At 39.8% G+C, this 15,835-nt stretch overlaps 1 protein-coding gene across 1 annotated transcript; it reads left to right on the top strand.

The window, feature by feature from the left end:
• Positions 1 to 392: 392 nt before the first annotated feature.
• LOC136423791 (fibropellin-1-like) lies at positions 393 to 14,420 on the top strand. Its single transcript, XM_066412104.1, has 16 exons — positions 393 to 705; positions 4,865 to 4,991; positions 5,755 to 5,915; positions 6,304 to 6,398; positions 7,102 to 7,255; positions 7,455 to 7,586; positions 8,104 to 8,256; positions 9,512 to 9,646; positions 10,063 to 10,196; positions 10,663 to 10,759; positions 11,196 to 11,312; positions 11,544 to 11,657; positions 12,024 to 12,137; positions 12,636 to 12,755; positions 13,028 to 13,141; positions 13,648 to 14,420. The coding sequence occupies exons 1-16, from the start codon at positions 603 to 605 to the stop codon at positions 13,869 to 13,871; spliced, it is 2,094 nt and encodes a 697-aa protein (XP_066268201.1). The 5' UTR covers positions 393 to 602; the 3' UTR covers positions 13,872 to 14,420.
• Positions 14,421 to 15,835: the final 1,415 nt, after the last annotated feature.

The following is a 15,835-nucleotide window of genomic DNA, read 5'->3' as shown; positions in this document are numbered from 1 at the left end:
GATTAAAAAGACAACTGTTATCCAACAAAAGGGAATAGATTTCCGATTAAGGCCGAGGGACACGGTAAAAAATCCCGTAAGTCATTCCCTTATATATGTCTGTTACATTTACAGATTGACGTAAATAATGATAAAGTAAAAAAACAACAACAAAAAAACGTTCAAAACATGTGCAACACATCTGCTTGGAGATTATGCCCTAACCATCACCACTTCTGGCGCCGCCACCTTCCTCTCAGATGGACATGCTCCACAGCCTCGCGAAGAGGAACCACGAGAGGCACCAACCTTTTCACGGGCTGCCACGAGAGCTGGATTCTTTTCACACCAACACGGATCTTGCCTCTTCACTCAAGTGACGCTGCGCGCAATCAAATCATATATTTTTTTCACCGTATCAGACATTAGAAAAAACTACAAGACTCTAGAATCGTTCATCCAACTGGAATAAGTACGAACAGCGCGGCTGGTTTTGAAGAAGACCAACGTCTTTGACCTTTTGTGAGCGTCGTGCGAATTTTCACAGTTTTCTTGGTGAGGAAGCTGGTGAAAAAGTGGATTTGCGGTTGTTGGAATCGAACTTTGGACTTCTGGCATCCGCCATGGATGGTAAAGAGAAATACAAGATGGTGCGGAGATACTGCTCGGTCGGTTCCATCACGAAGATCTTGCTCTGTTTTACTTTCTTGGTGATTTCAAGAAGAGGTGAGTACATTTTATTCGTTATTTTACTATAAAAATGAAGTCGAACGGAAAAAAGAAGTCGAGCCCGATAAGTTAGAATTTAGTGTCAGTAGTTATACTAGAGTAGTCACATGCTATACCGTTTCCCATTGTCTGTCCGTCCTTTTCATGTTACATGTACTTGCAATTAGCCTATCAGCAAGAACTTGCAATAAAATGTCATGCTAAAAATGAAATAGGAAAGACTTGCGTCACGTTAGGGCCGAGTCACATACGTCGTGCTATCGTCATACAATCGCAATCTGAGGGCGTTCTTGGGTGCAACTGTAAATGTCCTGTAAAATCCAGCTGTCTTGTTATGGAAAGTTTGCCTTAGATACTTTTCGGCGGTTGGTTCTGTCACAGCCTGCTTAAAGATTCTACAATATCAATATCGTACCTAAGATGAATATGACCATTAGTCAACACGCATGAAATATACCATTGTAAAGTATACTTTCATTTACTTTTGATTACGTGATTTATTCTTGTTTATGAAAAAAAAGATGAGGCAGGCATCGTATACATATTTTCTTAAACCAAAGCCCCATGACAGCAGCAGTGCCAGGCAAACAGGACGTTTTTTTTTAAAAGTTTGAAAGCCTTTTAGTGTTGTCGAAGGTAAGCGCATTCTTAAAACATTCCACTATTTGTATGTTTGAGTCGACATCGCTTTGTATTCCTAGAATACAGAAAACTTCATGGGTATCAGTTCACATTTCTAGATTCATGTTGGCATGAAATTTGGCACATCGTGGTATGGCATTTGACATAAAGACAGATTGGTTGTTGTTTGTACGGCGCTGACTTGAAATTTGGCACATATCGTGGTATGGTATTTGACATAAAGACAGATTGGTTGTTGTTATTTGTCACAATGTAACAGAAATGGCAGCCACGTATTCAACGAGACGTCACGAAATCGACATCAAGCATGCCAATCATATAGGACAAGTCCTTTGTATATTTTTCTTCTGACTTAATTAGGAGAATCTTCGTTAAGTCGTTTTAAGGTCTGTATAGTTTACTTATTTGATCACCTCGATTTTTTAAAATGGGTCAAATCTCCTACGATCGGTTTAGATGACAAATGTCCATTGCTCCTTTCATCAGATGATTCCTAAGTAAACAAATGTATAAAGACAACACAATAAGATACGCGCAAACATTGGAAGTTTTAGTTGCATCTCGTACAACGAACGTATCAAACCCTAACGCAAATCTATCCACGATCTTTAACGGAAGATTCGATTGGACATCGGTGAACATGAAACGAATTCCGAGCGGTACACCAGCTTCGCTTGACACAAAGGATGTGTGGTCGGGCGAAAGAATACAAAATTCAACCTTAAAACCATTGCATTAAAGACACAATTTGCGAGGAGTTCCAGGATTGTGATACTTGACCATAACTTAGACATTGCGATGTGTAGATGCTAGTTGCTATGATGCTTTAGCGCTAACCACCCCGTGCTCATGTGTTCCAAAACATCACACATTTGTTATAAAAACGTCGCAACATGTCTCGCTTCTCTTAAAACACAAAAAATGATCACCACAACAAGCAATTAACTACGAATGTTTGCGTTGTGAAAGAATGCTCCCAATGTACCTCATAGAATTCTAAGACTTATTTTTAGATGGTCAACTGTCCTATATATGATAACACATCGGTTCGCTATTGCCTGCTATGCTACTTGGAATTTGCTCCAAACACGTTCATCAACGTTTGCCGTTGTTTTTGGTTCCTCTCTCAATGATTCGTAATCTTTGAGGCATAACTACTTCAAATGATGACAAAGACCAGTAACACATTTGATTATATATGGAGGAAGACTGCTAGCTTGACCTAAAAAAGGTTTCAATCGTTTGGACGTCCTTGTAGATAACAAATCACCATCCTATGTTTTCAATTTTACTACATGGTGATTAACAAAATAAGATAATCAAGGATTTGTCGTTGTTTTTTACGGATAAGATGAGAAGACTTCAATCAAAATGTAATCCCCTTCATTTAAAGGGAAGTGTCCTCACGTGTTTACAAAGGGCGCCATTTTGTTTACTGGAATGTGGGCATCAAAGTACACAAGTGTCACAATAGTTCAAGCGGCACACGTGCCACCTTTTTTGTCTGCGTTTCTAAGTAAGAATTGCATAGTTATATCATTACCAAAAGAATCTATGGCTGTCTTTCTTCCTTTGACTTTATAATACCAAATTAACACATGCAAATCATTTTGTTTCTTAAAAATGTAGTTTGTTGCAACCATGATAACACGTTGCAACCATGATAACACGTTGGAAGTGATTTTTACCTCCGTGAAAATCGAGGTATTGTTCTCGGTCTGTTTGATTGTTTTGGTGTGTGTCCAAGTTTGTTCCTGGGCTGAGTTGTAACGGCAGACTGGCAGGATGCGAAGGTTGAGCTGGTCTGCATACAAATTTCTCCAGCAGGCTGGTAGGAAGTAAACGTTGCCATATGGCCAAAAATCAGGAATCCAAGGATGGTATGTTCTCGAGAGTGGGACATGTAATGTGTAAAATGGACTTGGTTGTGTTATATTTTCTTAAAGAATTTACAAAAACGAAATAATTTACGGGGCTAGGTATGGAATCTTCGATTTCTTGTTTCCATTTCTGGAGTGGTGAACAGAGCTCTTTTTTTTGCTGGTACTCTCTCTACCTCAATGGCTTTCATGACTCATCGACTGGTCCTCAGCCGGAATGTTGTTTATGTGTTACCATGACAACGGCACCGCGTTGTGCCCTTGGGGAGTCAGGCTTAAGAGTGCTTCGTGTCATTTATACTAATTTACAATTGTGATTAATGTTGGTGGTTTTGTACATTTTCGTACGTACTTTCTTACGTATAGCTCTTTGCGGCAACATGAAAGGTTTCCCTTTTCTCTACTGGCCAGAACTTAACTCAGAATATTTGAGAAATGTTATGAAGGTAGATTCATACATCCAAATGTTCTTTATGTGTTTGTCAAGGGGTGAATTAGGTGAACATGGAAAACTATATTATTATCAGGTTTTGTTATGACTATTTTGTCTCTGACCGTCATGTAAACCTATTGTTTTATCTAGAAACTTCCTAAAATGCCAAAAGCCTCAAATATTCAAAATGATATTACCGAATCGCGAAACTAGTGCAGACAGGACGATAGGTCGAATAACAATGATTCTCTGATAGCAGGAAAATTATCAAAGTTACAGTAATCGATGATGTATGACATTGGCTTTTAAAGCTATGGCGCTCATCCTGACTGAGTTTTTCTTCTAGCAGCCCTCTCGCTTGAGAGGTCCCAGAGTCTTCATAGTGCTCTTAACAGTGAGCGTTTGTGTTATACAGACTACCTCACACTTGACCTTACCAGGCCCTGTTCCAGCGCTTAACGCTGATACAATTGTTCGTCCGTTCTTTCATACCCTTGTAGTGCCTAGGGCACATAAGGAAGGAGGTTTCCTAGCTGTTTCAGTATTAGAGTATATCTTTACGGGGAAGGGTTGCTATCCCTTCCCCTTTAACATAACGAACATTGGACCCGCATTTTACGTCCCTTCCGAAAGACGGGTGCAGCCCTAACCGAGTTCTGAGCCAGGATTTTAACGGGGTCTCCCAGTTAGCAACTGATTGAAACCAGGAGCTCAACTGTGAGGCTGCTATCAGTAGAGCTATAGCTATAAGGGCACCCCTCGCTTTGATATACAATATGAGTCAGAGTTTATTCAGGAATAGATACCTGACCTTTGCTCTTGACCCTTGCCCACCCCAGACTCTGTCCTGGTGCTTACCGTTGTGACCTATATGGAGCTCACTGATGCAATATTCAATATCATTTTTTTATTCTTAAAGCTCAGTAATGTGCTACAGATATGGTTGATAACAGTGTTTATTTAAGAATAAATTACCTTGACCTTTGCTTTTGACCTTGCCCCCCCCCCCCCCAGACCCTGTCGTGGCGCTGACCGTGGTGAACCAGAGCCCACTGATACAATATAAATTTATTTACCTCTTAAAAAAATCATTATGCTGACAAAAGCTCAGTAATGTGCAACAGATATGGTTGATAGCTGTTTATTTGAGAATAAATTACCTTGACCTTTGTTTTTGACCTCCCCCCCCCCCACCCCCCAGACCCTGTCGTGGCGCTGACCGTGGTGAACCAGAGCCCCCTGATGGACCCCATCAACACGTCATACATCAAGTGCGTCACAGACGAGCCGGGCGAGTTCGTCACCTTCTCTGCTGTGGACGAGTTTTTGTAAGTTGTCCTGATTTTCCCCTTCCGTGTACGGAGGTTGTGATTGCTCTGTGTCTCCTTATGTGTTCTTGTGTTCCTGTAGCCTTTTTTTTATATACACTGTGTGTCCGTAGTTATTTGGATACGCTGTCAGTAGCGTGGCAGGAAGTTAGTGAGAACATAGTGTTTCACAGGGGCGTGAAATCTTTGAACTCTTGTTTAAAGTGTCTTTGTACTTGTTATAGTGGTAACTAAGAACTTAGAAAAGCATTCTATGAGTTTTGATTGTATTATTCGTCTGAATACAACGAGGTACCCTAGGAGCCTACAATACTTATTTTGCTTTAGGTTCAGGTCCAGATTTAGATCCAGAGGTTCAGGTTCTTAGCACACATGCCATGGGTTCAGGTCTGGACTTATAAATCCGGACCTGAACCCATGGCATGTGTGCTAAGAATATTTTTTTCCTATTACATGTAAAATTGCATATTGGCATATAGTATACATGCAATCTTAAAACTACATATGCGAAATTATATATTAACGTTACGCTGCACTATTCATGTGCGTATGAGTTGCGCATTCATTTTTTTATGGTTCAGGTAAAGTTTGCGGGGAATACTATGACCGTTGCGCAGCCTTGTTTTCTAACCAAAGAAATGACTGCAAACTTAACCTAAACCTAAACGAAAAACATATTCATACGCAACTCATGCGGACTTGTATATACTTGTATATATATAGAAGTATGAAGGAGGTTTTAATGATTTCCTGTCTTCGCCAGACTTCCCCAGAACGCCACGACAGGCGACATCACCCCCGAGGAGTGGCCGGGGAAGATGATGATCCTGCCGCCCCATCCCACGGACGGGTTCAACCGACTGGGCACGTACAACTGTGCCTCCTTCACGGCCAGCATCAACACCGTCAAGATGCCTGCCGACGGTGCGTTCACATTCTTAAAGGTGCCCTAAGAGATTTAAGGGGGTAAAACTGGAAATATTCTTGATAATGTGATCTGTATGAAATTGAAATTCACTTCCCCATATTAGCACATTTCATCATTATTTCATACCTTGGGCGTTAAAAAAGAGCGCAGAAACAAGCAGAAAAAGGAGTATTTTTATATTAGTACCTCCCAATAATCACCCCACAATTAAGCCGTGACCGTTTTCTGTCGACAATTTTCGGAATGTTATATCAGATGGGAGACCTTGTATGAACCTCATAGGGTTCTTTTCACTTGTCCAGCATTCGATATGACTTAATGTTAACTACTTATTCGTTTTTACAAACATGTGAAACCTTGAATACTCTATGAATTATTTTACAGCCACGGTGAGACCGGAAGTGTACACCAAGACGTTTAACGCTGGGGAGGAGATCGTGATCAAAATGAACGAGTTTTCTACCCCGTCAGGAGCATCGGTTAGTTGTACAACCATGTAATGACTTTCTTTATCATCTTAAGAAACAAGGCATTTTGAACTAGAGATATGTTCTTGCTTAGTTACAAATATGGTCGCGTTTAACTGCACTTTATGCCTGAGAAAAACTGTACATAAATTGCACGTAATTTGCAGGAGTGAACGTTGTATGTTGTTTTTGAATTCTATTTGTGTCAGGAATTTACGTTTGTTTAATTCAGATATCCATTAGTGTTCAATTATTAAAAATCCTACACTATTCTTCCTGGAGTCCATTTACATTAGATACAAATAAATCAAATACAAGCTTAAGGAACAAAACTTATACAATTGATAGACTGGATATTGTATGCAAGGATTCAAAAAGCAAATAGCAATTAGCAAGAATGTAAACTTAATTGAACTGAGCATAAATGCATATAAAATATGTTTTTAATGATATTCTACAACTCGGTGGTATACGGAGGCGCCAACATGTAACCCATGATATTACTCGGCAGCCTGCTACTATCTGGCCTATGTCTAGGAAGGAAACAAGATGGCAACGGGAAGGTGTCAGAATTCCAAGATGGCGGCGCCTGTCGATGCCAATGAGTGTAAAACAGCTTTCACTTTTCGCGAACCTGTACCAAAGGGACCATAACAAAATCGTACAGTAGTACTCTACGTATCAAAGAAAACATCTTGAACTTTTTTTCCTTCAGTTGTCTTGGGACTTTAACGGAGAACCGCTGGTCAACGGTTTCGCCAGCAGTGAAGTCAGTCTGCAATCGGCCACTGCGGCTGAGTCTGGAACCTACCACTGCTACCACGAGGGGTACAAGGAGAAGGGTGCGCTCACCCGGGTCATCGTAAGAGGTAAATGTTAGTTTTTGGCAACGCCTTAGGAGCGGTGGCATTCCGATATCAAATGGCAAAACTGCCAGTTTGAAATGTTGTTTTTGTACCCTAGAAAGCTTATCAATCTGACTTGTTTATCTTTAAAGATATGTTTTCTAGATTTCGTGACAAGAATACGTAAAATGACCCAATTTCATGCTTGTCGTTATTTCATCAGACTGCGCAGCAGGAAAGTGGTCTCGCGGATGTTTCATGGATTGTAACGAGTGTTATAACGGCGGCTGGTGTGACGACAAGACCGGTCAGTGCGTGTGCCCGCCCGGATTTTACGGGGAAACTTGTGACATCGGTAAGTTTTACCGTCATTCCATGCTTCTACAGGTTTTTATCGTAGGAGACTTTGAATAAGTAGGTCATCTGTTGGCGCATGGTAGATCTACTTTCCAGATCTGCTAACAGGGTGTTGAGTGACAGGTGGGCGATTCCACCTCCCCGTCCACAGAGATTGCGTGGACGGATTACAGAAATTCCTGTGCAATTCCTGAAATTCCTGGCAATCGGCGGACGTATAAATACACCATTAAGCTCGCTCCTGAAGCTTCGCCAAAAATGCAAGCACGATAGTTTGCTTTCAAGTTGAGTGAATGGTCCATGTTCAATGCATAATAAGCCAATGGCATTCTTCAGGGTAGCTAACCCAATCACTCTGGGCACGTGACTAATGTAAAGGGTCAAAGGGCCTAACTACAAATATGTTGTGGTCATTTTAAAGTTTTTTTCAGGGTGCCTAACCAATCACTCTGGGCACCTGACTTCTGTAAAGGGTCAAAGGGCATAACTGCTAATCTCTTATGGTCTCTCGATAGCCTGCGGACCGGGCAGGTTCGGTTACGAGTGTCGGAAGGCCTGTGACGACATCGCCGAAGACGTGTCCGCCTGCATGGGGAAACTGTTCTGTGTCCCAGACCCGTTCGGCTGTGCCTGCATTCCCGGGTTCACTGGAATCGGCTGCAACGAACGTACGTTTCACTCATATTTAGTTTCATTATCAGAATTGATATTTTAATATGTATTACTTAATTTTCTTGATTTCATTCATGCTGTAATCGCAATTACAAGGGTGGCCAGCATATAAGCATGCAAGCTTTCGGCGACCCTTGCACATTTGTATTATGGTTTTATCATTGTTTTCACTTGTATCTTATATATGCTAAATATATGAAAATAAACGATGGAATAAAATAAGTCTTGTAGCTGTAGACTGACCAATGATGTAGGATATGTTTACCAACGTTGTTCGGTTTGTTCATTGGTTGATATATTTTTGATTGATTGATTAATTGAGCGGTTGATTACTTGGATGATTGGTTGAAATGAAAAAAAGAAATCGTATTATGCCTTCTAAAATCTTATTATCTATTAGTTTGCTGATTTCCACCGTTTCTCTGCGAAATTGCAAATTACATCAGTGATAATATGAAGAGGGATTGATATGGATGTAACTAGAGATGTTGTTTCATCTAACGTAACATGACCTATTTACGTGCAGAACCTATTTACGTCCGGTTTGGCTCATGTCCACATGTCGCGGTGTATTATGCCAAAGCCTGTTCTCATGAGCAATAAAGAACATCATAAGAATGATCCTTAGCCATCTCTTTAATTTTTGCACAGCAAAACATAATGGCCATGCGTTTACCACGTGAACGCCACGTGCCGCGCATGTGGAGGGAATTTACAAATACACATTGTTTTTTTCCATCGCGTTAAGCAAGTGGCCGGACAGACATAGTGATTTTATAATCATTTGTCATAGTGATTTTATAATCATTTGTCTGCAGACTACTTTAGACAGTTACTGTGCATTTTTATCTTGTCTATGTTTTTCCAGCATAGCGCTAGAAGGGAAAAGACCGAGGTGGACGATAATGGGTTACCCTAGCACAATTCTTCATCATATACCTAAGTATAAATACATGCTCGCACGGCGTTAAATAGGCGGAGAAAAACTTACAGACCATGCATTTTCTTTTTAGAAGAGCTGATATTGCTGACCATGGGTTTAACATTTGGCTCTGTCCGTGCGATTTTAAGATAGATACGTTTTGAATAAATCGGACGTAAATTGGTTATGTTACGTTACGTAACCAGATATATATATTTGCCTTTAAAAAAAGGCTCCCTACATTTCTTTTGTACATGTTTTTTTTTATAATCAAGTGTTGGCTACATTCCATCATGTTAAAGTTTATCGTTTTTTCAATGAAACGTTAGCCTGCCCGAGGGGTACCTACGGTGCGGGTTGTACCCAGACCTGCCGCTGTAGGCTGAACCTGCCCTGTGACGCCATCACTGGGGAATGTCCCAACGGATGCGCGGATGGATACATGGGGCCTTCGTGCCAGAAAGGTGACGACAACTTTTTGTACTCATTGACCGTACAGATACGTGCCATAAGCCACGAGGAAATGTCGCATTTTCTTTACGTTGAGAATGATGTGAACATTTTTTTAAACATTATCTACTAATAGCGTTTCAAATGTATGGCCATTCTTATTTATGATACACGGGTACTTATTGAAAAGAACAAATTTCGCAATTTTAGCCTGATCATATCTTATTTCCGGGCATGTTAAGACAAACATTTGTAAATCTACATTACCATTAACTCACTTTGACAGGGATGGAATCTCCTAAACAAAAAGGACAAGATTTAGCCTTCTTCAAAATGGCTGACCCATTTAGTATTGTCACGTGACCTTAGAGAACCAATGAAAAATGATGCATTTTTAAGTTGAAAATGGCGTGACCTCCGCCCTCCCCAGCCTGTATGGTGGACAATGGCGTGACGTATCAAGGACCGGTCTTCACCACTGAGAGCGGCTACACTTGTCAGAGGTGGGACTCCCAGAACCCCTGGCAGCATGGCTTTAATGTTGAACGGACCCCAATGCTTCAGGTAAGTTGCTTTTTGGCGAAGCCTCAGGGACGGAGCCATCCTTTAAATTTAGACTTCTTTAGTTTCGTTTTAGTTTTGTTCTCGAGCTCCCAGAATCTTTGGCAGCATGGTTTCAATATCGAACGGACCCCAATGCTTCAGGCAAGTTTTTTTTTCGCGACATCTCAGGAACGGAGCCATCTTTTAAATGTAGATGTCATTAGTTTCGTTTTAGTTTTGTTTTCGAGCTATATTCAAGTAAAGTCGGCCGCGTGCCGCGATAGATCGATGATTTGCACATGTTGAATTCAGTGCAGAAAGTAAATCTAATTAAAACAAAGGTTACGTAGAACCTAACTCGAATTGGCATGAAAAGAACATTATCTGTTTTATGTACTACTCGACATTTTTACCAAAATGAATGGGATGTTGTATAAAAAACAGAGACTTTAAGTAATAAGTTCTGGCGTATTTTTACATTATATAGGAAAACTACTGCCGTAACCCTGACAACGAGCCACGCCCTTGGTGCTACACGACCAGCTTCGCGAAGAGATGGGAGTACTGTAACATTGACCAATGTGGTAAGAGGTCCCAAAGCAGTCTGTATTACATTATTTTCTCTCCAAAAAATACCTTTTAGTTGCATGAAGTACACCACATAGATTCTTAGCTGGAAGATTCAACTGTTATAACAAAGTTGAAGAGTAATTTCCTACACAAATGTAGACTTACTCCGATTTTCGATCGACTGTCCAAGTCAAACTCTATATCTTTATCAAGGAGTGAGCAATCCACCGCTGCTGTGACGACAAGTTTTGCTGGTAGAACACAGTTCACTTGACAGTAAAAACGTTTGGGTTATTTTTGTGTCGAAAATTACAGTTCACCTTTGTTTCAGGTCACTGATATGTATGCATAAGGAGTAGAACAACACTTGTTGCTGATGTTAGGTTATTTCTTCAAAGTTTTGCTTGTTCAAAGATTTTAATTTGAGTTTTTATCTTTTCATTTCTTCAGAGGAAGTTGATAACTGTAGCCCAGAAACCTGTCAGAATGGCGGCACCTGTCGTAACGGCTTCCAAACCTTCCTGTGTGTCTGTCCGAGGGGATACATTGGGGTGAACTGCGAGACAGGTCAGTATAACGTCACGGATGTGACGTCACAGTCGTGACACTTGACAACTAGTCTAGACTGAATTGCATTCGGTTTTGAATGTTGTTTTTTGACGTCAATAATCGTCTCAGTCTCTTCCAAGAACAGTCCGTTAGTAACAAGATCACATGGCTACTATCAACCAATTAGACAGATAGGTTCAACCCTGACGCCACATGATGTGAATTTGTCTGTGTTTATGTTTTGTTTAGAGATAGACGAATGCGAGTCGGACCCGTGTCAAAATGGCGGAACTTGTGTGGACGATGTGGGATTCTATGAATGCCAGTGCGCGGATGGATTCCATGGAGAAAACTGTGAAGAAGGTCAGTAAAAAGTCCAGATTTCTTGATATACAATATTCTCCACTTTGTCAATGTGTTTACATACACAGTGCTATGTAAGGCAAAAATAGTTATTTGGGATAAAATAGTTTTACACTTTGAAATAGAATCAGACTCAAACGATGCCCTTTTTTGGCCGTCCGCCATCTTGAATCCTGTGATCATGTCAATATATATTCCTTATTCTAAGTAAAGTATGTTACATATATATCAACGCAATGTGTGTTGAATATGAGAACATGTACAAAATGAATAGCTATACTTATCTAAGAAAGCCGTGAAAAAAACAGGAAGACACACACATGTAAGTCGGTTCTTAAAAACTTCTCGCCTTTTCGGTCCCCACAGAGACGAACGAATGCCTCTCAGAGCCGTGTGAGAATGGGGGCACGTGTCAGAACACAGACGGAGGACTGGAGTGCGCCTGCGTGGACGGTTTTACCGGAACCTTTTGCGAAACAGGTAAGCTGACTGGGGAATCAGAAGGATTCCCGCTAAAGTTTTAAGATGTCTATAATTTGTTTTACAATAATCTGAATCTCGGACCGAGAAACATTTGTCTCTCACGTTTATATGGCAAAACATGTAGACCTAACCGCATTTGATCTGGAATCGCAAAAATGTACAAATGAATTCAAAAGCAAACATGTTTGTAAGAAAATCTAATTTCGTGTCCTCTTATCTAGCTGATGAAAGATAAATTACAACTCATGATTGCAATATTGCGAAATCATGAAGAAGCCTACTAAGGTTATAAAATATTTGGACCCAACTTATTAGTGTACGGGAAGATGCAAAGGAAACGCAGAATCTTTTATCTTGTGATTGATTACAAATTTAAGAACAATCAACTGCCTTACCTACAACCTACTACGACGAGCAAAATTGTTTTTTTACTCGCGTTAAAACATGTCCTGATGAGTACTTTCAATTTTCAATTCTTCCCTAAATCTAATCCAGAAATCGACGAATGTGAGTCCAACCCGTGCATGAACGGGGGAACGTGCTACGACTTCATGAACTACTACGTCTGTGACTGCAGATTTGGATTCGCTGGAGAACACTGCGAGGACGAACTGGGTAAGGAATGAGATTTTGATTTACATATCTACTTTGCATAAATGGGAAGCTTAATGGTGCTTACATACTATTTTCACATTTCCCTCTTCGAAATACGTTTTGTCCCATACACCATATTGTGTAATAAAAAAGGAAGTAAAACCCAGGACAATTTGTACAGGAGCAGTACACAGACACTCACAGAAAACCATAGCCTCTCTTTAAATATCAACTGCCTTTTGCCACCAATCAACATTGTCAACATGTATTAGAATGTTTTTATACTTTTGCAGAAATAGACTACTGTCTGCAAAACCAGTGCCAGAACGCCGCCCGCTGTGTCAGTGGCAACAGGAGCTACATGTGTCTGTGTTCCATCGAGTACACTGGCGACTACTGTGAACAAAGTAAGTCTTCACAATAGAGTTTTCATATGTCTTACTGTCTAAATGCAGGCCATAAAGTATGCAAATAAGATATAAGTTAGCATTCCATGTGGTCATTGAATACTTCCCGTCACTCTACGGTGAAAGTGACTGGCATATGGAAACCATATTACAGCGAAGACAAATTGTCAAACAAAAAAACTCAAAACCAATACCTCCTTGTGAATCTATTAGCAGCCTCTTTCTTTGCGGTTACAACATCTTTCTCACTCACTTCCTGTTACTAGATTGACGGTCTATTAAAATAATACGGTCACATAATTTTCACAATACGTCTTAATGTTTTATTTATACTTACAAAAGACAAAGATAGGGAGAGACAGAGGATGTCTTTTTTGTACCATCTAACTTTACTTTAGTATCAATACTTTCATCTTATTTCATCTTTCATCACCTTGTTTTGCTTTATATATACATTGATCTACTACGTTCTTATTATATTGTTTCATTTTCTTTTTATTTTCAAGATTTGGCAGACCTTGAAAAAATCCCAACTGCCAACATAATCGCAGCTGCCATCGCGTCGGTAGTTGTGATCGCTGCGATCACGCTGGGGGCTTACCTGTACATCAAGTCGTACGAGGCACAACGCGTCATCCCCCTTAAGAAGAAAGAAACACTACTGGTGGAAGCAGAGGAAGGAAAAGAGGCGAAGAAGAAGGGTTCGAACCTCAGTGAGAGCACGGTGTGAGGAGGTCATTTGGACTAAAATAGATCTAAGTGTATCTAGGACGGACCGAAAAGGGTAGTGGTGTTTTCGGGTGAAAATAAAACTAAAGGCAGAAACAGAACTTTATAGAGAAACATGTCTACCGGTTCATTGATTGATTGATTTAAAAACAATATGCTATTAGGCTTGACCCTGAGGCGTTGCCAAAAATTCTCTGAAAGTTGTAACGTAAAAAGGGTATTAATTTGCAACAACAATTGATACAAATGTTGCACCTAAAATATCATTAAGCCAGTAGTAATGATCCTTCTTGGTGCCTCCGGAAGAGCCACGATAGTGCTAGTCTTGTTGACTCCACTTTTTTATCTGTCCGTTTAGAAGGACATATGAGTGTTGTTGACCGAAAAGAAACTATATCATTAAAACGGAAACTATCATTCTCTAGCTTTGTCACAATCACGACGAAGGCATGCATTTAGTTAAGTTTCGGTGTTTGCCAGATCGTATATATTTAAGAAAAAAAGAAAGAAACACAAAAAAAAAGATATAGATCTAGTTGACCCGTTTTTTCTCTTTTAATTCCTGTCCTAGGCCAAATGTATAAACATGGTAGAAATGTATAAGCTCTACGTCTGGGTTCTACAACAAAAATGTCTTAGAAATAAATACAGCGGCTTGTTTCCATGCCAGATAAAGTCTAGTTGATTAGAGTCCACTCAAAGTCACCGCATTTCAAATGATATTTTTGATGATTTTGAATAATTTCACAATTAAATCACAATAGCTCTTAACATCTAAAGAAATTCAAAAATGAAAATTTGAATATCTTGGAATTAATCTACATGTCTTGGAAACATTTTGAAAGTGATTGCATAAAAATCTTTTTATTTAGAGCATTTATTAAACATCTACGTGCTATAGGTCACGACACCAGAAATATCTGTGTCCCACGTGTACTAATGATCAAATCAAATACGTGATTCTTTTACACATTATATTCAGAACTATTTGCAACATTTTCCAAATGGCAGATTTTGGTTATTACCCTACAGAAGCAGGCACTAATCCGGTCCTGCTGCATCTTCTTAGATTTCACTGCTGCCCACTTGCGGCTCTTTTGTGGTAAGCCATCTGACTGGAGGCCTGCCCGCCTTAGCCTGGGACCTCAACCCCCCCTACTTTGCCCCTGAAGGGGCTATTTGGGGTTAAAGAAATGTAGATGTAGATGTATATTTTGTATGTATGACGCCCAGTAAAACTTGCCTGTTCAGGATTGTTTGAATCGCGCTCTCATCCCAGCCCACTGACCCATTTACAAAATGCCACAACTAAATGTGAATACCATATTTCATATCATAAATATTTACAGTCTTACACAACCAGACAAATAATTGAGAAGAATTAAAAGCATTAATTTCGTAAAATAAATGTTGACAGCAAAATCCCTCGAGGTGACTTGGAATGGACTCTATTATAACTTTAAACAGTGCAAATATTAGTTATCTTAAAGTTTCTACATGAACTGCGTAGTACAAAAGAGGACAAAAAGTAGCATTTGCTGGCAAGTGTTTCGCAAAACACGGCTAAAAAACGACTCTTTAAAGTCTTAAATTTGTCTATGAGATACTGATAATTAAGTCATATTAGTGATTCTTTGTGTCTCTTGAGCAAGAAATGAATGCTGAAATATCATTTAATTTTGTCTCATCAGCCAATCCACCTACGACATAAAATCATTCACATAGTACACGGAAAGCCACAAAGAGTCCTATAATATGGAGGAAAATAGATTTTCACTGCATGTTATTCGTTCTTTAAACGCACCTTAAAGTATAAGTTTCTTTTTTTTCACTGGAGTAAAAAGATGGGGCTTCAGGCATGCTTTCAGGTATGCAAAAGGACGGTATTTTGTGAAGTGTATGTAACTTTGCAGTTTTATCATTATAGCTGATGGCTAGTCAAATATATACTAGTTATATAGTCTT

The sequence above is a fragment of the Branchiostoma lanceolatum genome, chromosome 18 (assembly GCF_035083965.1).
Source record: "Branchiostoma lanceolatum isolate klBraLanc5 chromosome 18, klBraLanc5.hap2, whole genome shotgun sequence".
In the NCBI taxonomy this organism is placed as follows: Eukaryota; Metazoa; Chordata; class Leptocardii; order Amphioxiformes; family Branchiostomatidae; genus Branchiostoma; species Branchiostoma lanceolatum.
Note: the sequence above shows the minus strand (reverse complement) of the source record. Positions and strands in the feature narration are given on the sequence as shown.